The sequence below is a fragment of the Tachyglossus aculeatus genome, chromosome 11 (genome assembly GCF_015852505.1).
Source record: "Tachyglossus aculeatus isolate mTacAcu1 chromosome 11, mTacAcu1.pri, whole genome shotgun sequence".
In the NCBI taxonomy this organism is placed as follows: Eukaryota; Metazoa; Chordata; class Mammalia; order Monotremata; family Tachyglossidae; genus Tachyglossus; species Tachyglossus aculeatus.
Genome location: NC_052076.1, coordinates 33,725,078 through 33,748,717, shown reverse-complemented (window position 1 = coordinate 33,748,717; position 23,640 = coordinate 33,725,078). Strand labels below are relative to the sequence as shown.

Sequence of the window (23,640 nt, the reverse complement as noted above, 5' to 3'; positions counted from 1 at the left end):
TATGTTTGTACATATTTATTACTCTATTTATTTATTTATTTTACTTGTACATAGCTATTCTATTTATTTTATTTTGTTAGTATGTTTGGTTTTGTTCTCTGTCTCCCCCTTTTAGACTGTGAGCCCACTGTTGGGTAGGGACTGTCTCTATATGTTGCCAATTTGTACTTCCCAAGCGCTTAGTCCAGTGCTCTGCACATAGTAAGTGCTCAATAAATACGATTGATGATGATGATGATTATGATGATGATCATTATTCTCTGTGCCTGTTATCTCATCTGTAAACTGGGAACTAAGTGTGTGATTTTCTTGTATCCAAGCTAGCGCTTAGTACAGTGTCTGGCACATAATGTTTAACAAACATGATTATGATGATGATTATTATTCTCTGTGCCTGTTATCTGTAAAATGGGGACTAAGTGTGTGATTTGCTTGCATCCAAGCTAGCGCTTAGTACAGTGTCTGGCACATAGTAAGTGCTTAACAAACATGATTATGATGATGATCATTATTCTCTGTGCCTGTTATCTCATCTGTAAAATGGGGACTAAGTGTGTGATTTGCTTGTATCCAAGCTAGCACTTAGTACAGTGTCTGGCACATAGTAAGTGCTTAACAAACATGATTATGATGATGATGATTATTCTCTGTGCCTGTTATCTCATCTGTAAAATGGGGACTAAGTGTGTGATTTGCTTGTATCCAAGCTAGCATTTAGTACAGTGTCTGGCACATAGTGTTTAACAAACATGATTATGATGATGATGGTTATTCTCTCTGCCTGTTATCTGTAAAATGGGGACTAAGTGTGTGATTTTCTTGTATCCAAGCTAGCGCTTAGTACAGTGTCTGGCACATAGTGTTTAACAAACATGATTATGATGATGATTATTATTCTCTGTGCCTGTTATCTGTAAAATGGGGACTTAGTGTGTGATTTGCTTGTATCCAAGCCAGCGCTCAGTACAGTGTCTGGCACATAGTGTTTAACAAACATGATTATGATGATGATTATTATTCTCTGTGCCTGTTATCTGTAAAATGGGGACTAAGTGTGTGATTTGCTTGTATCCAAGCCAGGGCTTAGTACAGTGTCTGGCACAAAGTAAGTGCTTAACAAACATGATTATGATGACGATCATTATTCTCTGTGCCTGTTATCTCATCAGTAAAATGAGGACTAAGTGTGTGATTTGCTTGTATCCAAGCTAGCGCTTAGTACAGTGTCTGGCACATAGTGTTTAACAAACATGATTATGATGACGATTATTATTTTCTGTGCCTGTTATCTGTAAAATGGGGACTATGTGTGTGATTTGCTTGTATCCAAGCTAGCGTTTAATACAGTGTCTGGCACATAGTGTTTAACAAACATGATTATGATGACGATTATTATTTTCTGTGCCTGTTATCTGTAAAATGGGGACTATGTGTGTGATTTGCTTGTATCCAAGCTAGCGTTTAGTACAGTGTCTGGCACATAGTGTTTAACAAACATGATTATGATGATGATGATTATTCTCTGTGCCTGTTATCTGTAAAATGGGGACTAAGTGTGTGATTTGCTTGTATCCAAGCTAGCGCTTAGTACAGTGTCTGGCACATAGTGTTTAACAAACATGATTATAATGATGATTATTATTCTCTGTGCCTGTTATCTGTAAAATGGGGACTAAGTGTGTGATTTGCTTGTATCCAAGCCAGGGCTTAGTACAGTGTCTGGCACATAGTAAGTGCTTAACAAACATGATTATGATGATGATCATTATTCTCTGTGCCTGTTACCTCATCAGTAAAATGAGGACTAAGTGTGTGATTTGCTTGTATCCAAGCTAGCGCTTAGTACAGTGTCTGGCACATAGTGTTTAACAAACATGATTATGATGACGATTATTATTTTCTGTGCCTGTTATCTGTAAAATGGGGACTATGTGTGTGATTTGCTTGTATCCAAGCTAGCGTTTAGTACAGTGTCTGACACATAGTGTTTAACAAACATGATTATGATGACGATTATTATTTTCTGTGCCTGTTATCTGTAAAATGGGGACTATGTGTGTGATTTGCTTGTATCCAAGCTAGCGTTTAGTACAGTGTCTGGCACATAGTGTTTAACAAACATGATTATGATGATGATGATTATTCTCTGTGCCTGTTATCTGTAAAATGGGGACTAAGTGTGTGATTTGCTTGTATCCAAGCTAGCGCTTAGTACAGTGTCTGGCACATAGTGTTTAACAAACATGATTATAATGATGATTATTATTCTCTGTGCCTGTTATCTGTAAAATGGGGACTAAGTGTGTGATTCACTTGTATCCAAGCTAGCACTTGGTACAGTGTCTGGCACATAGTAAGTGTTTAACAAACATGATTATGATGATGATCATTATTCTCTGTGCCTGTTATCTCATCTGTTAAATGGGGGCTAAGTGTGTGATTTGCTTGTATCCAAGCCAGGGCTTAGTACAGTGTCTGGCACATAGTAAGTGCTTAACAAACATGATTATGATGATGATGATTATTCTCTGTGCCTGTTATCTCATCAGTAAAATGGGGACTAAGTGCGTGATTTGCTTGTATCCAAGCTAGCGCTTAGTACAGTGTCTGGCACATAGTGTTTAACAAACATGATTATGATGATGATTATTATTTTCTGTGCCTGTTATCTGTAAAATGGGGACTACGTGTGTGATTTGCTTGTATCCAAGCTAACGTTTAGTACAGTGTCTGGCACATAGTGTTTAACAAACATGATTATGATGATGATGATTATTCTCTGTGCCTGTTATCTGTAAAATGGGGACTAAGTGTGTGATTTGCTTGTATCCAAGCCAGCGCTTAGTACAGTGTCTGGCACGTAGTAAGTGCTTAACAAACATGATTATGATAATGATCATTATTCTCTGTGCCTGTTATCTCATCAGTAAAATGGGGACTAAGTGTGTGATTTGCTTGTATCCAACCTAGCGCTTAGTACAGTGTCTGGCACATAGTGTTTAACAAACATGATTATGATGATGATCATTATTCTCTGTGCCTGTTATCTCATCTGTTAAATGGGGGCTAAGTGTGTGATTTGCTTGTATCCAAGCTAGCGCTTAGTATAGTGTCTGCCACATAGTAAGTGCTTAACATAATTATGATGATTATTCTTTGTGCCTGTTGTCTCATCTGTAAAATGGGGACTAAATGTGTGAGCCCCATGTCATATGCCTCCTGGCTCGTATGCTCTGTCATGAGCAGAGTAGGGCCCTTCAAAGCCCTATTGAGCACTCACCTCCTCCAGGAGGCCTTCCCAGACTGAGCCCCCTTTTCCTCTCCTCCTCCCCATCCCCCCCCACCTCCTTCCCCTCCCCACAGCACTTGTATATATTTGTACAGATTTATTTTTCTATTTATTTTACTTGTACACGTTTACTATTCTGTTTATTTTGTTAATGATGTGCATATAGCTAAAATTCTATTTATTCTGACAGTTTTGACACCTGTCTGCATGTTTTGTTTTGCTGTCTGTCTCCCCCTTCTAGACTGTGAGCCCGTTGTTGGGTAGGGACCGTCTCTATGTGTTGCTGACTTGTACTTCCCAAGCGCTTAGTACAGTGCTCTGCACACAGTTAGCGCTCAATAAATACGATTGAATGAATGAATGAATGAGTGAATGAGTGGCCACTCTGGAGGCTGAGTCCTCTAAATTAGGAAAATGTGGAGTAGAGGCGACTGAAGGACCAAACTGGGTCCGTCGTCCCTCCTCCCAATCCAGGTGGGTCAATTGATCATTTATTGAGCCCTTGCTGAGTGCTTGCACTGTACTAAACACTTGGGGGACTACAACATAAGAATTGGTAGATCCGTTCCCGGCCCATGAGGAATTTACAGTCTGGAGCCGGATACTTTGCCGGGAAAGGAAGAGCAAGATGGTGGGGAGGAATTGCAGGATAAAGGATGCAAACCCGGCCCCCAGGAGAGGCATGACGCCACAACCATCGCTCTAGATTGGGAATGCGTCTCCTGTCATGTCGTACTCTTCCAAGCACTTAGTACTTCTGCGCAAAGTAAGCGCTCAATAAATACGACTGAATGAACCTGCCACTGACCCTCTTCTCTCTTCCTCAGAGTCTGGTGCTCCCTTCCCGCTGCCCCGGAGAGAGGTGACTGGCGGAACGGGGAAGTCGAAGCCCCTGTGCTCTGGTCTGAGTTCCTCCCTGATGATGCATCCCAGCCCCATACTGGCCTCCACTATTCATCCATTCAATCGTATTTACTGAGCGCTTACTGTGTGCAGAGCACTGGACTAAGCGCTTGGCAAGTCCATGTCGGCAACATAGGGAGACGGTCCCTGCCCGACAACGGGCTAACGGGCTAGAAGGGGGAGACGGACAACAGGACAAAATCAATCAATCAATCAATCGTATTTATTGAGCGCTTACTGTGTGCAGAGCACTGTACTAAGCGCTTGGGCAGTACAAGTTGGCAACATATAGAGACAGTCCCTACCCAACAGTGGGCTCACAGTCTAAAAGGGGGAGACAGAGAACAAAACCAAACATACTAACAAAATAAGTAGAATAGATATGTACAAGTAAAATAGAGTAATAAATATGTACAAACGTATACACATATATACAGGTATATGAGTCAGAGGACAAAACATGTAGACGGGTGTCAAAATCATCAGAGCAAATAGAATTTAAGCTCTAGGCACATTATTGACAAAATAAATCATAGAATAGGAAATATTCTAGAAGAGAATAGTAAATATGTACAAGTAAAATAAATAGAGTGATAAATCTGTACAAATATATCCAAGTGCTGGGGAAAGAGGTAGGGCCGGGGGGATGGAGAGGGGGAGAGGAAAAAGGGGGTTCAGGCTGGGGAGGCCTCCTGGAGGAGGTGACCTCTCCCCCCACAGGGAGGTATCAGCCCCTTGGACCCTATGGGAGGCCCAGACACCCACCCACCCAGCTACTTCCCTGGCCAGGCTTTGGTCTGGCCTTGGTCGCCCCCCGCGCATTCCCACTCTGCCACCCTCTGCCTATATCAATCAATCAATCAATCATATTTATTGAGCACTTACTGTGTGCAGAGCACTGTACTAAGCGCTTGGGAAGTCCAAGTTGGCCACATAGAGAGACGGTCCCTACCCAACAGTGGGCTCACAGACCGCAGCAAGTGTGCAGTCTTCTAGACTGTGAGCCCGCTGTTGGGTAGGGACTGTCTCTCTATGTTGCCAACGTGGACTTCCCAAGCGCTTAGTCCAGTGCTCTGCACACAGGAAGCGCTCAATAAATACGATTGAATGAATGAATGAATGAGTGCGCCGAAGCCCCGGTCCCCCCGTTTGGCAGCCAGGCCCAGCTGTCCCCAAGCCCCATCATGCTGCTGTCCCTTCCATTTGCGTGTGGCAGCCAGGTGACGCCGGCCGCCGGCGGAGCCAGAAATTGGACCTCCTCACATCCTGAGAACATCGAGAGGCAGCGTGGCTCAGTGGAAAGAGCCCGGGCTTGGGAGTCAGAGGTCATGGGTTCTCATCCCGGCTCCACCACACGTCTGCTGTGTGACCTCAGGCAAGTCACTTCACGTCTCTGAGCCTCAGTGACCCCATCTGTAAAAATGGGGATGAAGACTGTGAGCCCCACGAGGGACAACCTGATCACCTTGTATCCCCCCAGTGCTTAGAACAGTGCTTGGTACATAGTAAGCGCTTAACAAATGCCATCATTATTATTATTATCTTATTTATTTATTATTTTATTTATTATTATTATATGTATATTTATTATTATTATTACTGAGAACAGCTGTTTCCACCTCCCCTCCGGCCTGCAGAACTTGGATCCAGACTCCTTCACCTTTTAGACTGTGAGCCCACTGTTGGGTAGGGACTGTCTCTATATATTGCCAACTTGTACTTCCCAAGCGCTTAGTACAGTGCTCTGCACACAGTAAGCGCTCAATAAATACGATTGATTGATTGATTGATTCACCGTGAGGCCTCCTACCCACCCTGGTTGTCAGCAGCCTTGGCAGGCAGACATTAGCCAACAGTAACCAACTTCCTTACAATTACCCGTTGACTAATGTCCAGAAAATAACTAGAGAAGCAGTGTGGCTCAGTGGAAGGAGCCCGGGCTTGGGATTCAGAGGTCATGGGTTCTAATTCTGGCTCCACCACTTACCGGCTGTGTGACTTTGGGCAAGTCACTTAACTTCCCTGGGCCTCAGGGACCTCATCTGTAAAATGGGGATTAAGACTGTGAGCTCCCCATGGGACAACCTGATCACCTTGTAATCTCCCCAGCGCTTAGAACAGTGCTTTGCACATAGAAAGCGCTTAGCAAATGCCATCATTATTATTAACTAGCCCCCTTCCCTCTGGGGCCTACCAGGCTGGAGGCCCCCTCCTCCCAGCTCAGAAAGGAGCAGTGGGGTGACTCAGTTTCCCTCAGTCCCTTGCTGGCCGGGAGGTTCCACCAGAGCTGGGGAGCAACCGGGAGTCCTGAGGCTTCAGCCTGCAGGGAGCCAGCCACTAGACTGGGTGTTCATTTATTCATTCATTCAATTGTATTTATTGAGCGTTTACTGTGTGCAGAGCACTGTACTAAGCGCTTGGGAAGTACAAGTTGGCAACATATAGAGACGGCCCCTACCCAACAACGGGCTCACAGTCTAGAAGGGGGAGACAGACAACAAAACAAAACATGTGGACAGGTGTCAAGTCATCAGAATAAATAAAAATAAAGCTAGATGCACATCATTAATAATAATAATAACAATAATAATAATGGTATTTGTTAAGCACTTACTATGTGCAAAGCACTGTTCTAAGCACTGGGGGGCTACAAGGTGATCAGATTGTCCCACGGGGGGCTCACAGTCTTAATCCCCATTTTACAGATAAGGGAACTGAGGCACAGAGAAGTGAAGTGACTTGCCCAAAGTCACACAGCTGACAATTGGCGGAGCTGGGATTTGAACCCATGACCTCTGACTCCAAAGCCCAGGCTCTTACCAGCTGTGTGACTTGGGCAAGTCACTTAACTTCTCTGTGCCTCAGCTACCTCATCTGTAAAATGGGGATTAAGACTGTGAGCCCCACGTGGGACAACCTGATCACCTTGTAACCTCCCCAGCGCTTAGAACAGTGGTTTAGAGAAGCAGCGTGGCTCAGTGGAAAAGAGCCCGGGCTTTGGAGTCAGAGGTCATGGGTTCAAACCCCGGCTCTGCCAATTGTCAGCTGGGTGACTTTGGGCAAGTCACTTCACTTCTCTGGGCCTCAGTTACCTCATCGGTAAAATGGGGATTAAGACCCCCCCCCCCCGTCCCCCTCTCCATCCCCCCATCTTACCTGCTTCCCTTCCCCACTGCACCTGTATATATGTTTGTACATATTTGTTACTCTATTTATTTATTTTACTTGTCCATATCTATTCTATTTATTTTATTAGTATGTTTGGTTTTGTTCTCTGTCTCCCCCTTTTAGACTGTGAGCCCACTGTTGGGAAGGGACTGTCTCTATATGTTGCCAACTTGGACTTCCCAAGCGCTTAGTCCAGTGCTCTGCACACAGTAAGCGCTCAATAAATACAATTGATGATGATAATGATGATGAAGACTGTGAGCCCCACTTGGGACAACCTGATCACCTTGTAACCTCCCCAGCTCTTAGAACAGTGCTTTGCACATAGTAAGCGCTTAATAAATGCCATTAAAAAAAAAAAACAAAAAACAAACTCTAACTCCACCAAGCCAGCAACAAACTTTAATTGGGGGGGACGGGGAGAAGGTTGGGGGTGGCAGGATAGGGCAGTACGGAGGAGAAACAGGCCCCTCTGGCAACAACCCTGGCTGAATCAGAGCTCAAAGAGTGTGGGCATCACCCCTGCCAAAGAAAGAAGAGTCAGGAAAATGGTTGATTATCTCACAATTCCTCTTCTCTTCCCCCCCACCTGCCCCAAAGTCTTACTGTAGGCCCATCTCCTCCAAAAGGCCTTCCTCACTTAGTAATAATAATAATCGTATTCGGTAAGCACCTACTATGTGCCAAGCCCTATTCTAAGCGCTGGGGTAGATACAGAGTAATCAGGTTGTCCCGCGTGGGGCTCGCAGCCTTAATCTTCATTTTACAGATGAGGTAACTGAGGTTCAGAGACGTTAAGCAACTTGCCCCAAGTCACCCAGCCGACAAGTGGTGGAACCGGGATTAGAACCCACGACCCCTGGGCTCTTGCCACTGAGCCACGCCGCTTCTCACGCTTTAGCCCTCCTTTACTCTTGTACTTCCAACTTGTACTTCCCAAGCGCTTAGTACGGTGCTCGGCACACAGTAGGCACTCAATAAATACGATTGATTGATTATCCCCCCCATCTTACCTCCTTCCCTTCCCTGTATATATGTATATATGTATATATACCTGTATATATATGTATACAGCACCTGTATATATGTATATATGTTTGTACATATTTATTACTCTATTTATTTTACTTGTACATATCTATTCTATTTATTTTATTTTGTTAGTATGTTTGGTTTTGTTCTCTGTCTCCCCCTTTTAGCCTGTGAGCCCACTGTTGGATAGGGACTGTCTCTAGATGTTGCCAACTTGTACTTCCCAAGCGCTTAGTACAGTGCTCTGCACACAGTAGGCGCTCAGTAAATACGATTGATGATGATGATGATTACTCTTCTCCCTCTCCCATCTAGGTCACCCCCTTGATTCATCCCCCTTCCAGCCCCTCAGCACCTGTGTACTATCTATAATTTATATAAATATATTTATATTATGCTTGTCTCCCCCTCTAGACTGTGAGCTCATTGTGGGCAGGGAATGTGTCTGCTTAGTGTTACAGTGTCCTCTCCCAAGCATTTAGTACAGTGCTCTGCACACCGTAAGCGCTCAGTAAATAGAAGGGACTGACTAGCTGTTGTCCCATCCTGCCCTTACCCACTCTTCTTGGGGAAGCAGCGTGGTCTAGAAGAAAGAGTGTAGACGTCTAGATTGTGAGCCCGTTGTTGGGTAGGGACTGTCTCTATATGTTGCCGATTTGTAATAATAATAATAATAATAATAATAATAATAATAATAATAATAATAATAACAATAATAATGGCATTTGTTAAATGCTTACTCTGTGCAGAGCACTGTTCTAAGCGCTGGGGGGATACAACCTGATCACTTTGTAACCTCCCCAGCGCTTAGAACAGTGCTTTGCGTCATCAATCGTATTTATTGAGCGCAGAGCACTGTAACATAGTAAGCGTAAGCGCTTAATAATCGCCATCATTATTATTAAGGTGATCAGGTTGTCCCACGTGGGGCTCACAGTCTTAATCCCCATTTTACAGATGGGGTCACTGAGGCTCAGAGAAGTGGAGCGACTTGCCCAAGGTCACACAGCAGACATGTGGCAGGGCCGGGATTCAAACCCATGACCCCTGACTCCAAAGCCCGGGCTCTTTCCACCGAGCCACGCTGCGCTTAGTACAGTGCTCTGCACACAGTAAGCGCTCAATACATAGGATTGAATGAATGAAAGAGCTCAGGTCTGAGTGGCAGCTCTAGCACTTGCTTGCTGTGGGCCCTTGGGCAAGTCAGTTCTCTAGGCCTCAGCTTCCTTGCTGAGAGCTCACCTCCTCCAGGAGGCCTTCCCAGATTGAGCCCCTTCCTTCCTCTCCCCCTCGTCCCCCTCTCCATCCCCCCCTTCTTACCTCCTTCCCTTCCCCACAGCACCTGTATATATGTATATATGGTTGTACATATTTATTACTCTATTTATTTATTTATTTATTTTACTTGTACATATCTATCCTATTTATTTTATTTTGTTAGTATGTTTGGTTTAGTTCTCTGTCTCCCCCTTTGAAACTGTGAGCCCACTGTTGGGTAGGGACTGTCTCTATATGTTGCCAATTTGTACTTCCCAAGCGCTTAGTACAGTGCTCTGCACATAGTAAGCGCTCAATACATAAGATTGATGATGATGATGATGTAAAATGGGGATTCCTTGTCCGTTCTCTCTCTCCTTTAGATGGTGAAGCCCCTGTGGGTTGTGTTCTCTGGAAAGACTGTGATTCCGTTGTTGGGTAGGGACCGTACCTATATTTTGCCGAATTCTACTTCCCAAGCGCTTAGTACAGCGCTCTGCACACAGTAAGCGCTGGGCCTCAGTTCCCTCATCTGTAAAATGGGGATGAAGACTGTGAGCCCCCCGCGGGAAAACCTGATCACCTTGAATCCTCCCCAGTGCTTAGAACAGTGCTCGGCACATAGTAAGTGCTTAATAAATGCCATTATTATTATTAATGAACACGATTGATTGAATGAATGAATTGTGTCTGATCCGATCATCTTGTATCTCCCATCCATGCTTAGTGCAGCGTGGCTCAGTGGAAAGAGCCCGGGCTTTGGAGTCAGAGGTCCTGGGTTCAAACCCCGGCTCTGCCAATTGTCAGCTGTGTGACTTTAGGTAGGTCACTTAACTTCTCTGGGCCTCAGTTACCTCATCTGTAAAATGGGGATGAAGACCGTGAGCCCCCCGAGGGACAACCTGATCACCTTGTAACCTTCCCAGCACTTAGAACAGTGTTTTGCACATAGGAAGCACTTAAATACCATCATTATTATTATTATTATTATTATTATTATCATTTGGAGTCAGAGGTCCTGGGTTCAAACCCTGGCTCTGCCAATTGTCAGCTGTGTGACTTTAGGTAGGTCACTTAACTTCTCTGGGCCTCAGTCACCTCATCTGTAAAATGGGGATGAAGACCGTGAGCCCCCCGAGGGACAACCTGATCACCTTGTAACCTTCCCAGCACTTAGAATAATGCTTCGCACATAGGAAGTGCTTAAATACTGTCATTATTATTATTATTGTTATTACTATTATTATTATTATTTGGAGTCAGAGGTCCTGTATTCAAACCTCAGCTCCACCAATTGTCAGCTGTGTGACTTTGGGCAAGTCACTTCACTTCTCTGTGCCTCAGTTACCTCATCTGCAAAATGGAGATGAAGACCGTGAGCCCCCCGAGGGACAACCTGATCACCTTGTAACCATCCCAGCGCTTAGAACAGTGCTTTGCACATAGTAAGCACTTAATAAATGCCATTATTAATTATTATTATTATAAATAACACAATTCTTTATTGTGCTAGTTGGATCTGGGAGTCAGAAGGACGTGGGTTCTAAACCCTACACTGCCACGTGTCTGCTGGGTGCCCTTGGGCAAATCACTTCACTTCTCTGGGCCTCGGTTATCTGTAAAATGGGGGTTACGACTATGAACCCCAGGTGGGATACGGACCTTGTATTGATCCCAGCGCTTAATACAGTACCTGCTTGGCACCTACTAAGTGAGCAGCATGGCCTAGTGGAGAAAGCCCAGGCCTGGGAGCTAAAAGGACCTGGGTTCTAATCCCCGCTTGGCCAGTTGTCTGCTGGGTGGCCTCGAGGAAATCACTTCACTGTGCCTCGGTTTCCTCGGCTGTAAAATGGGGGTTACAACTATGAAACCCCAGGTGGGACAGGGGCTGCGTCCAGCCTGATTATCTTGTATCTACCCCGGCGCTTAGAGCATGGTAAGTGCTTTTGTTGTCTGTCTCCCCCTTCTAGACTGTGAGCCCACTGGTGGTCTACGTGTTGCCAACTTGGACTTCCCAAGCGTTCAGTCCAGTGCTCTGCACACAGTCAGCGCTCAATAAATACGATTGATTAAAAAAGCAGGCATCTTCACATCCTCCCCAGAGTCCCCCGCTGGCACGAGGGTCTCCTCCTTCTCGTGGTGCCCGTGAGCCCCGAGGTGGTGCCCCCCTTCCCTCCGTACCCGGCTCGCTCATGCTCTGCTGGATGGAGTGGAGCCGGGTGGCGGTCAGGGCGCGGGCCGCCTCCTCGAACCTGCGGTGGCCTTCGGCCGTCAGTCTCCAGAGGCAGGAGCGGGGGCGAGGGCGGCCGCCGGGCCCCCCGGCCCCTCCTGGGGTCTTCTCAAAGCTGCTGCGGAAGCACAGGTTGTGGCGGATGGTATTCTTCCACCCTTCGGGGGCCGTCTGGAAGAAAGGGAAATGCCGCCTGCCGCGGGAGGAGCAGAGCTGGCCTCCATCTCCCGCGCCTCCCTTCCCACAACGACAGGCCTGGGAAGGGGGCCCAAGGTAGCCCCCCACTCCCTCAAGTATCACTCATCATCATCACCAATCGTATTTATTGAGCGCTTACTGTGTGCAGAGCACCGGACTAAGCGCTTGGGCAACATCTAGAGACGGTCCCTACCCAACAGTGGGCTCACAGTCTAGAAGGGGGAGACAGAGAACAAAACCAAACATACTAACAAAATAAATAGAATAGATACGTACAAGTAAAATAAATAAATAGAATAATAAATATGTAGAAACATATATACATACATACAGGTGCAGTGGGGAAGGGAAGGAGGCAAGATGGGGGGGTGGAGAGGGGGACGAGGGGGAGAGGAAGGAAGGGGCTCAGTCTGGGAAGGCCTCCTGGAGGAGGTGAGCTCTCAGTAGGGCCTTGAAGGGAAGAAGAGAGCTAGCTTGGCGGATGGGCAGAAGGATTGGGGGCATTCCAGGCCCGGGGGATGACGTGGCCCACTCAGCTGTGGGTTTTTATCTGAGGGGAGAGAAGCAGCGTGACGCTGGAAGGTCACGGTTCGAATCCCAGCTCTGCCTGCTGTGTGACCTTGGGTAAGTCACTTAACTAGGCCTCTGTTACCTCATCTGCATTAATAGGGATTGAGACCGTGAGCCCCACGAGGGACGGGGGCTGTGTCCGACCCGAATTGCTTGTAACCACCCCAGCGCGGGGAACGGGGCCTGGCACGGAGTAAGCGTTAAATACCATTATTGGGGTTCTGGGGATCCCGCGGAAGGGCTGAACCCAGGCGTCGGCCCGTCAGCCCTCCTCCGCTTCCCCGCTGGCCGAGCACGTACCTGGTGAAGTCGTAGATCTGTCGGACGTTGAGCCCGCAGGGAGGGCTGTTTCTAAGTGCCAGGGTGATGAGGTGGCAGTAATTAAGGGGGGGCCGGGGCCAGACGCCCCCCACCCGCACCGGCTGCAGGAGCCGAGCTTGGGACCGGTGGGGCGGTGGGGACGGTGAGGAAGGGGTGTCCTCTTCTTCCCCGTTCTCCTCGTCCGCACTGGACATCTGCAGGGAGAAGGATATGTGAGCCCACTGTTAGGTAGGGACTGTCTCTATATGTTGCCAATTTGTACTTCCCAAGCGCTTAGTACAGTGCTCTGCACATAGTAAGCGCTCAATAAATACGATTGATGATGATGATGATGATATGGGGAGCTTAGGAGCCCCACAGCCACCCCTACCTCTCCATGGTGGGCCCGGGCAGGGAGGATATCTGTCCCTCACTTGCGCTTCATCATCACTGAGAGGGGGTTTACCCTAACCCCCTTTCCCCTCATTCATCTGTCCAACCTGATTACCTATAATAATGGCATTTGTTAAGCGCTTACTATGTGCCAAGCGCTGGGAGAGATACAAGGTCATCAGGTTGTCCCACGTGGGGCTCACAGTCTTACACATTTATTACTCTATTTATTTTCCTTGTACCTATCTATTCTATTTATTTTGTTAGTATGTTTGGTTTTGTTCTCTGTCTCCCCCTTTTAGACTGTGAGCCCACTGTTGGGTAGGGACTGTTTCTATATGTTGCCAACTTGGACTTCCCAAGCGCTTAGTCCAGTGCTCTGCACACAGTAAGCGCTCAATAAATACGATTGATTGATTGATTGATTAATCCCCGTTGTACAGATGAGGGAACTGAGGCACAGAGAAGTTAAGTGACTTACCCAAAGTCACAAAGCTGACAAGTGGTGGAGCCGGGATTAGAACCCGTGACCTCTGACTCCCAAGCCCGGTGAGCCACGCTGCATAGCCACCCCAGCAGTTAGAACAGTGCTTGGCACATAAGTGCTTAACAAATACCACTATTATTATTATTCATTCGTTCGTACTTATTGAGCGCTTACTGTGTTCAAGGCACATTTGGAGAAGCAGCATGGCTCAGTGGAAAGAGCCCGGGCTTTGGAGTCAGAGGTCATGGGTTCAAATCCCTACTCCGCCACTTAGCTGTGTGACTTTGGGCAAGCCACTTAACTTCTCTGGGCCTCAGTTACCTCATCTGTAAATGGGAATTAAGACTGTGAGCCCCACCATGGGACAACCTTGGAACCTCCCCAGCGCTTAGAACAGTGCTTTGCACATAGTAAGCGCTTCATAAATGCCATTATTATTTGGGAGAGTCCAATAGAACAACAAATAGACACATTCCCTGTCCTCACAAGTTTACAGTCTAGAGGGGGAAGCCAGATGTTAATATAAATCAATCAATCGTATTTATTGAGCGCTTACTGTGTGCAGAGCACTGTACTGAGCGCTTGGGAAGTCCAAGTTGGCAACATATAGAGACAGTCCCTACCCAACAGTGGGCTCACAGTCTAAAATATAAATCAATCAGTCGATCCATCACCTACCTCCCACTCGCTGGGAGAGGTCAACGGCTCCTCCTCCTCCTCCTCCTCCTCCTCCTCTTCACAGTCCAGGGAGCCAGAGGGTGGTGGTCCTGAGGGAGGCCGGAGGGTGCGGCCTGGTGGTCTCCTCGGCCTCTGGCTCCCAGTGATGGGGCAGACGATGTTGGGGTTCACCCACAACCACAGTCTGGGGTCGGCGTCTAGGTGAAGATGGGGGGGAAGGTCAGGGGTCATCATGCCCAGTCGCCGATCCCCCTCCACCTCACCATCTTGGCCCGGGCCAGCTTTCGGCCCTGGTGGCTCCCAAAGAGGCTCGTGGCACTTGGCCCAAAAGCCGGCTGACGAAGGTGGAGGGTGGGGAGGACTAATTTGGCGTCCCTCCATCATCAGTCGTATTTATTGAGCACTTACTGTGTGCAGAGCACTGTACTAAGGGGATAGGGTGAGGGGCAACTCAAGGCTGTGAACTCCGTGTGGGCAGTGAATATGTCCGTCAAGCCCTCCTGAAAGCTCACCTCCTCCAGCAGGCCTTCCCAGCCTAAGCCCCCCTTTTCCTCTGCTCCTCAATCAATCAATCAATCGTATTTATTGAGCGCTTACTATGTGCAGAGCACTGTACTAAGTGCTTGGGAAGTACAAATTGGCAACATATAGAGACAGTCCCTACCCAACATTGGGCTCACAGAGGGCTCCTCCCCTCCCCATCGCCCCGAATCCCTCCCTCTGCTCTACCCCCCTCCCCGCCCCACTGCTCGTGAGTAGATGTACAGATCTAGAATTCTATTTATAGATAATAATAATAATAATAATGTTGGTATTTGTTAAGCGCTTACTATGTGCAAAGCACTGTTCTAAGCGCCGGGGTAGATACAAGGTAATCAGCCTGTCATCATCATCAATCGTATTTATTGAGCGCTTACTATGTGCAGAGCACTGGACTAAGCGCTTGGGAAGTACAAATTGGCAACATATAGAGACGGTCCCTACCCAACAGTGGGCTCACAGTCTAAAAGGGGGAGACAGAGAACAAGACCAAACATACTAACAAAATAAAATAAATAGAATAGACATGTACAAATAAAATAGAGTAATAAATATGTACAAACATATATACATATATACAGGTGCTGTGGGGAAGGGAAGGAGGTAAGATGGGGGGATGGAGAGGGGGGCAAGGGGGAGAGGAAGGAAGGGGCTCAGTCTGGGAAGGCCTCCTGGAGGAGGCCTCCAATCAATCAATCAATCAAGCTCCTATCAATCAATCAATCGTATTTATTGAGCGCTTACCGTCCAGATACAGCGGGGGGAGCGCCATTCGATAGAGCCGGTGGGGAGGGGCAGGTCCAGAGAGAACAGGAGGACAGGTCCAGAGAGGCCGTGGGGGGGCAGGTCCGGGGGGGGGGGGGGGCAGTTCCAGGGAGAGCAGGGGGGCAGGTCCAGGGAGAGTAGGGGGGCAGATCCAGAGAGAGAAGGGTCCCACGTGAGGCTCACAGTCTTCAACCCCATTTTACGGATGAGGGAACTGAGGCCCAGAGAAGTGAAGTGGCTTGCCCAAAGTCACACAGCTGACAAGTGGCAGGGCCGGGATTTGAACCCGTGGCCTCTGACTCCAAAGCCCGGGCTCTTTCCACTGAGCCACGCTGAGTTATCCCTTCTATCTTCAATCTTCTATCTCCCTTCAAAGCCCTACTGAGAGCTCACCTCCTCCAGGAGGCCTTCCCAGACTGAGCCCCTTCCTTCCTTTCCCCCTCATCCCCCCGCCTTACCTCCGTCCCCTCCCCACAGCACCTGCATATATGTTTGTACGGATTTATTACTCTATTTAATTTGTACATATTTATTCTATTTATTTTATTTTGTTAATATGTTTTTTGTTGTCTGTCTCCCTCTTCTAGACTGTGAGCCCGCTGTTGGGTAGGGACCATCTCTATATGTTGCCAACTTGGACTTCCGAAGCGCTTAATACAGTGCTCTGCACACAGTAAGCGCTCAATAAATATGAATGAATGAATTTATTTTATTAATGATGTGTATACATCTATACACACATCATGTTGCCAACTTGTACTTCCCAAGCACTTAGTACAGTGCTCTGCATACAGTAAGCGCTCAATCATCATCATCAATCATATTTATTGAGCACTTACTATGTGCAGAGCACTGTACTAAGCGCTGGGGAAGTACAAATTGATAAATTTGATTAAATGAATGAATCTATAATTCTATTTATATATTGTTGCCTGTTAACTTGTTGTACAGAGAAGCAGCGTGGCTCAGTGGAAAGAGCCCGGGCTTGGGAATCCGAGGTCATGGGTTCCAATCCCGGCTCCGCCACTTGTCAGCTCTGTGACTTTGGGCAAGCCACTTAACTTCTCTGTGCCTCAGTTACCTCATGTTTAAAATAGGGAATAAGAATGTGAGCCCTACTTGGGACAACCTGATCACCTTGTATCTCCCCCAGCGCTTAGAACAGTGCTTGGCACATAGTAAGCGCTTCACAAATACCATCATTATTATCATTATTTGTTGTCTGCCTCCCCGCTCTTCTAGATTGTGGCCCGTTGTTGGGCAGGGACTGTCCCTATCTGTTGCTGAATTGTACTCTCCCCAGCGCTTAGTACAGTGCCTGGCATGCAGTAAGCGCTCCAGAAATAGGATCGAATGAACTGTGTATTCTCCCCAGTGCTTAGCACCCAGTAAGCGCTCAAGAAACACGATGGACCAGTGTGGTTCAGTGGAATGAGCACAGGCTTTGGAGTCACAGGTCATGGGTTCAAATCCCAGCTCTGCCAATTGTCAACTGTGGGACTTTGGGCAAGTCACTTCACTTCTCTGTACCTCCGTGACCTCATCTGTAAAACGGGGGATGAAGACTGTGAGCCTCCCAACCTGATCACCTTGTAACCTCCCCAGTGCTTAGAACAGTGCTTTGCACATAGTAAGCGCTTAATAAATGCCATTATTATTATTATTATGGGCTGAATGACTGACCAGGAGGCAGATGGTCTGAGGTGACCAGCAGTTTTAGTTCTTCGTCCATGGCCCAGTTCAACAGGCCCGGGGCCTGCCCGTGGAATTGGAGCCAGAAGTCGGGCTTCTGGACGTCCATGGTGGGCAGGTGGGGGGAGTGGGAGGGAGGCTCAGCCCCCTTGAAGGCGGCCCAGCAGGCTCAGGTGAGCAGAGGATGTACTAAGCGCTCCCCCGGGGGGTTTTCCAGCATCTCCAGGTGGAATCCATTTGATCCAATCGAAGCCTTCAGGCCCTCTCTGGCCGGGACACCTGGCTCCTCTCCCCTCTCCGGGTTGGCACGGGGCATGCCAGCCAAGGCCCAGATTTGGGGGCGGGGTTGGTGGTCCCCAATTCACTCATTCAATCCTATTTATTGAGCGCTGACTGTGTGCCGAGCACTGGACTAAGCACTTGGGAAGTGCAAATGGACAACAGTCATTCAATCGCATTTATTGAGCGCTTACTGTGTGCGGAGCACTGTACTAAGCTCTTGGGAAGTACAAGTTGGCAACGTATAGAGACGGTCAATCAATCAGTCGTATTTATTGAGCGCTTACTGTGTGCGGAGCACTGTGCTAAGTACTTGGGAACTACAAGTTGGCAACGTACAGAGACAGTCAATCAATCAATCGTATTTATTGAGCGCTTACTGTGTGCAGAGCACTGTACTAAGCGCTTGGGAAGTACAAGTTGGCAACATATAGAGACAGTCAATCAATCCATCGTATTTATTGAGCGCTTACTGTGTGCAGAGCACTGTACTAAGCGCTTGGGAAGTACAAGCTGGCAACGTATAGAGACGGTCAATCAATCAGTCGTATTTATTGAGCGCTTATTGTGTGCGGAGCACTGTACTAAACGCTTGGGAAGTACAAGTTGGCAACGTATAGAGACAGTCAATCAATCAATCGTATTTATTGAGCGCTTACTGTGTGCAGAGCACTGTACTAAGCGCTTGGGAAGTACAAGTTGGCAACGTATAGAGATGGTCAATCAATCAATCGTATTTATTGAGCGCTTACTGTGTGCAGAGCACTGTACTAAGCGCTTGGGAAGTACAAGTTGGCAACGTATAGAGATGGTTCCTACCCAACAACGGGCTCACAGTCTAGAAGGGAATAATGTTGGTATTTGTTAAGCGCTTACTATGTGCCAAGCACCGTTCTAAGCGCCGGGGTAGATACGAGGTGATCAGGTTGTCCCACGTGGGACTCACAGTCTCCATCCCCATTTTACGGACGAGGCCCAGAGAGGTGGAGTGACTTGCCCAAAGTCACACAGCTGACAAGTGGCAGAGGCGGGATTAGAACCCACAACCTCTGACTCCCAAGCCTGGGCTTTGCCACTGAGCCACACTGCTTCTCTAAGTCCTAATCACCGCTCCATTATCCAGGGCGGCGACCTCCGGGGAGCCACAGGGGAGGAGGGGGGTCCGACCTGCTTTCCACGCGGCTTCACGTCTCGTTAACCCCGCGGGAGGGGTGGTGGGGAAACTGAGGCACACCCACAGCGGATTCTAGAGAAGCAGCCCGGCTAAGCGGAAAGAACCCGGGTTTAGGAGGCAGAGGTCATGGGATCTAATCCCGCCTCGGCCACTTCTCGGCTGGGTGACTTTGGGCCAGTCACTTCACTTCTCTGGGCCTCAGTTCCCTCACCTGGAAAATGGGGGTGAAGACTGTGAGCCCCACGTGGGACAACCTGATGGCCTTGTAGCTCCCCCAGCGCTTAGAACAGTGCTTGGCACATAGTAGGCGCTTAACAGATGCCATTATTATTGCTATTACGATTATTATTACAATCGGAGGCGAGGTGGCTCCTCATTCCCTCATTATGTTGCCAACTTGTACTTCCCAAGCGCTTAGTCCAGGGCTCTGCACAAAGTAAGCGCTCAATAAATACAATTGAATGAATGAATTAATTAATTCCCTGATGCCCTGGCTCTCCCGAGTGCCAAGGTCAAGTGTCACCCCTCTCCCCTAGAGACCCCTAGCCCCTTCTGAATTTCCTCAGATGGCCATGAATCAGTCTCTCTCTTCCTCCTCCCACTGTCTCTGTCTCTCTCTGTCTTTCTGTCTCTCTTTGAATCTCCATCAGTCTCTTTCTGTGTGTCTCTGTCTCTCTGTGTGTCTCTGGCTCCTTCTGTCTCTTTCTGTACATCTCTACCTCTGTGTGTGTGTGTGTCTCACACACACCTGTTGCGGAATTGTACTTTTCAAGTGCTTAGCCCGGTGCCCTGCTCGCAGTAAGTGCTCAATAAATAGGATTGAATGAATAATAATGTTGGCATTCGTTAAGCGCTTACTACGCCAATTGTCAGCTGTGTGACTTTGGGCAAGTCACTTTGCTTCCCTGTGCCTCAGTTACCTCATCTGTAAAATGGAGATTAATACTGTGAGCCCCACGTGGGACAACCTGATTGCCTTGTAACCTCCCCAGTGCTTAGAACAGTGCATGGCACATAGTAAGCGCTTAATAAATGCCATTATTATTATTATTATTATGTGCCAAGCACCGTTCTAAGCACTGGGGGGGAAACAAGGTAATCAGGTTGTCCCACGAGGGGCTCACAGGCTTCATCCTCATTTTACAGGTGAGGTAACTGAGGCACAGAGAAGTTAAGTGCTGTAGAGAAGCAGCGTGGCTCAGTGGAAAGAGCCCGGGCTTTGGAGTCAGAGGTCAGGGGTTCAAATCCCAGCTCTGCCAATTGTCAGCTGTGTGACTTTGGGCAAGTCACTTAAACTCTCTGAGCCTCAGTTCCCTCATCTGTAAAATGGGGATTAATGTGAGCCCCCCGTGGGACAACCTGAGCACCTTGTAACCTCCCCAGTGCTTAGAACAGTGCTTGGCACATAGTAAGTGCTTAATAAATGCCATTATTATTATTATTAAGTGACTTGCTCAAGATCATACAGCAGACAAGTGCCGGAGCCGGGATTAATAATAATAATGTTGGTATTTGCTAAGCGCTTACTATGTGCCAAGCACTGTTCTCAGCACTGGGGGTGATACAAGGTAATCAAGTTGTCCCACGTGGGGCTCACAGTTTTTATCCCCACTTTACAGATGAGGGAACTGAGGCACAGAGAAGTGAAGTGACTTGCCCAAGGTCACACAGCTGACAAGCGGCGGAGCCAGGATTAGAACCCATGACCTCTGACTTCCAAGCCCGGGTTCTTTCCACTGAGCCACGCTGCTTCTCATGAGTGAATGTCTCTGTCTCCATGTGTCTCTACCTCTCTGTGCATCTCTGAGTCTTTCTGTGTGTCTCTACCTCTCCGTGTGTCTCTGTCTCTTTCATTCATCCATTCAATCGTATTTATTGAGCGCTTACTGTGTGCAGAGCACTGTGCTAAGCGCTTGGAAAGTCCAAGTCGGCAACATCTAGAGACGGTCCCTACCCAACAACGGGCTCACGATCTAGAAGGGGGAGACAAGACAACAAGACAAGACAACTGAGCTTGCCGGCTTTCTGCAAACACGCGGACAGGTGTCAAGTCATCCGAATAAATAGAAGTAAAGCGAGATGAGCATCACTAACAAAATAAATAGAACAGTAAATATGTACAAATAAAATAAATATCTGTACAAACATATATACAGGTGCTGTGGGGAGAGGAAAGAGGAGGTTCCGAGTCCTGGCGTTTTCTGCCTCTGCAGATGGAGGGTCGGAGCGGGTCGCGCCACCAGGCCGAGGCCACCCACCAGGAAGCAGGATGGGACTTAAACTCGGGGTTATATTCAGGAATCCTGGTTTTCCACAAAAAATGTCAGGCTAAGTATTATTCGAATCTCTCCCCCCGTGCCCCTTTTTACAGCTAGGAAAATGGAGGCAGTGTGGTTCTCAGGCTTTCCCGGGTTGAGCCAAATAGCTTTCTGTGTGTCTCTGTCTCCTTTTGTCTTTCTGTATTTTTCTACCTGTGTGCCTCTCTCTCTCTCTGTGCGCCTCTACCTCTCTGTGTGTCTCCTTCTGTCTCTACCTCTCTGTGTGTCTCTGTCTCTTTCTGTGTGGCTCAGCCTCTCTGTGTGTCCCTGTCTCTGTTTTTCTACCTCTCTGTGTGTCTCTGTCTCTTTCTGTGTGGCTCAACCTCTCTGTGCATCCCTGTCTCTGTTTTTCTACCTCTCTGTGTGTCTCTGTCTCTTTCTGTGTGGCTCAACCTCTCTGTGCATCCCTGTCTCTGTTTTTCTACCTCTCTGTGTGTCTCTCTCTCTTTCTGTGTGGCTCAACCTCTCTGTGTGTCCCTGTCTCTGTTTTTCTACCTCTCTGTGTATCTCTGTCTCTTTCTGTGTGGCTCAACCTCTCTGTGTGTCCCTGTCTCTGTTTTTCTACCTCTCTGTGTGTCTCTGTCTCTTTCTGTGTGGCTCAACCTCTCTGTGCGTCCCCGTCTCTGTTTTTCTAACTCTCTGTGTGTCTCTGTCTCTTTCTGTGTGGCTCAACCTCTCTGTGTGTCCCTGTCTCTGTTTTTCCACCTCTCTGTGTGTCTCTGTCTCTTTCTGTGTGGCTCAACCTCTCTGTGTGTCCCTGTCTCTGTTTTTCCACCTCTCTGTGTGTCTCTGTGTCTTTCTGTGTGGCTCAACCTCTCTGTGGGTCCCTGTCTCTGCTTTTCTACCTCTCTGTGTGTCTCTGTCTCTTTCTGTGTGGCTCAACCTCTCTGTGTGTCCTCGTCTCTGTTTTTCTACCTCTCTGTGTGTCTCTGTCTCTTTCCGTGTGGCTCAACCTCTCTGTGCATCCCTGTCTCTGTTTTTCTACCTCTCTGTGTGTCTCTTTCTCTTTCTGTGTGGCTCAACCTCTCTGTGTGTCCCTGTTTCTGTTTTTCTACCCCTGTGTGTCTCTGTCTCTTTCTGTGTAGCTCAACCTCTCTGTGCGTCCCTGTCTCTGTTTTTCTACCTCTCTGTGTGTCTCTGTCTCTTTCTGTGTGGCTCAACCTCTCTGTGCATCCCTGTCTCTGTTTTTCTACCTGTGTGTCTCTGTCTCTTTCTGTGTGGCTCAACCTCTCTGTGCGTCCCTGTCTCTATTTTTCTACCTCTCTGTGTGTCTCTTTCTCTTTCTGTGTGGCTCAACCTCTCTGTGTGTCCCTGTCTCTGTTTTTCTACCTCTCTGTGTGTCTCTGTCTCTTTCTTTGTGGCTCAACCTGTGTGTCCCTGTCTCTGTTTTTCTACCTCTCTGTGTGTCTCTGTCTCTTTCTTTGTGGCTCAACCTGTGTGTCCCTGTCTCTGTTTTTCTACCTCTCTGTGTGTCTCTGTCTCTTTCTGTGTGGCTCAACCTCTCTGTGTGTCCCCGTCTCTGTTTTTCTACCTCTCTGTGTGTCTCTGTCTCTTTCTGTGTGGCTCAGCCTCTCTGTGTGTCCCTGTCTCTGTTTTTCTACCTCTCTGTGTGTCTCTGTCTCTTTCTGTGTGGCTCAACCTCCCTGTGCATCCCTGTCTCTGTTTTTCTACCTCTCTGTGTGTCTCTGTCTCTTTCTGTGTGGCTCAACCTCTCTGTGTGTCCCTGTCTCTGTTTTTCCACCTCTCTGTGTGTCTCTGTGTCTTTCTGTGTGGCTCAACCTCTCTGTGTGTCCCTGTCTCTGTTTTCTACCTCTCTGTGTGTCTCTGTCTCTTTCTGTGTGGCTCAACCTCTCTGTGTGTCCCTGTCTCTGTTTTTCTATCTCTCTGAGTGTCTCTATCTCTTTCTGTGTGGCTCAACCTCTCTGTGTGTCTGTGTCTCTGTTTTTCTACCTCTCTGTGTGTCTCTGTCTCTTTCTGTGTGGCTCAGCCTCTTTGTGTGTCTGTCTCCGTTTTCTACCTCTCTTTGTGTCTCTGTCTCTTTCTGTGTGGCTCAACCTCTCTGTGCGTCCCTGTCTCTGTTTTTCTACCTCTCTGTGTGTCTCTGTCTCTTTCTGTGTGGCTCAACCTCTCTGTGCGTCTCTGTCTCTGTTTTTCTACCTCTCTGTGTGTCTCTGCCTCTTTCTGTGTGGCTCAACCTCTCTGTGTGTCCCTGTCTCTGTTTTTCTACCTCTCTGTGTGTCTCTGTCTCTTTCTGTGCTTCTCAACCTCTCTGTGTGTCCCTGTCTCTGTTTTTCTACCTGTCTCTTTCTGTGTGGCTCAACCTCTCTGTGTGTCCCTGTCTCTGTTTTTCTACCTCTCTGTGTGTCT

The 23,640-nt window shown here is 47.7% G+C and overlaps 1 protein-coding gene across 2 annotated transcripts; it reads right to left on the bottom strand.

Moving 5' to 3' along the window:
• Positions 1-7,782: 7,782 nt before the first annotated feature.
• On the bottom strand, positions 7,783-17,611 carry FOXR1 (forkhead box R1). Of its 2 annotated transcripts, XM_038754861.1 has the most exons (5): positions 17,494-17,611; positions 14,506-14,702; positions 12,948-13,162; positions 11,831-12,072; positions 7,783-7,882 (listed from the first exon to the last, which is right to left on the bottom strand). In XM_038754861.1, the coding sequence occupies exons 1-5, from the start codon at positions 17,609-17,611 to the stop codon at positions 7,854-7,856; spliced, it is 801 nt and encodes a 266-aa protein (XP_038610789.1). In that variant the 3' UTR covers positions 7,783-7,853. The 2 variants fall into 2 exon arrangements, with proteins under 2 accessions (XP_038610789.1, XP_038610790.1); XM_038754862.1 differs by lacking the exon at positions 7,783-7,882 and having other exon boundaries at positions 11,893-12,050.
• Positions 17,612-23,640: the final 6,029 nt, after the last annotated feature.

Coding starts and splice junctions, on each gene's coding strand:
- FOXR1 (XM_038754861.1), bottom strand. CDS start 17,611: ATGGACGTCCAGAAGCCCGACTTCTGGCTCCAATTCCACGGGCAGGCC. Junction 12,073..12,947: donor CAGATCTACGACTTCACCAG/GTACGTGCTCGG, acceptor CTCCCGCGGCAG/GCGGCATTTCCCTTTCTTCC. Junction 7,883..11,830: donor GCAGAGCATGAGCGAGCCGG/GTACGGAGGGAA, acceptor TTTCTTTGGCAG/GGGTGATGCCCACACTCTTT.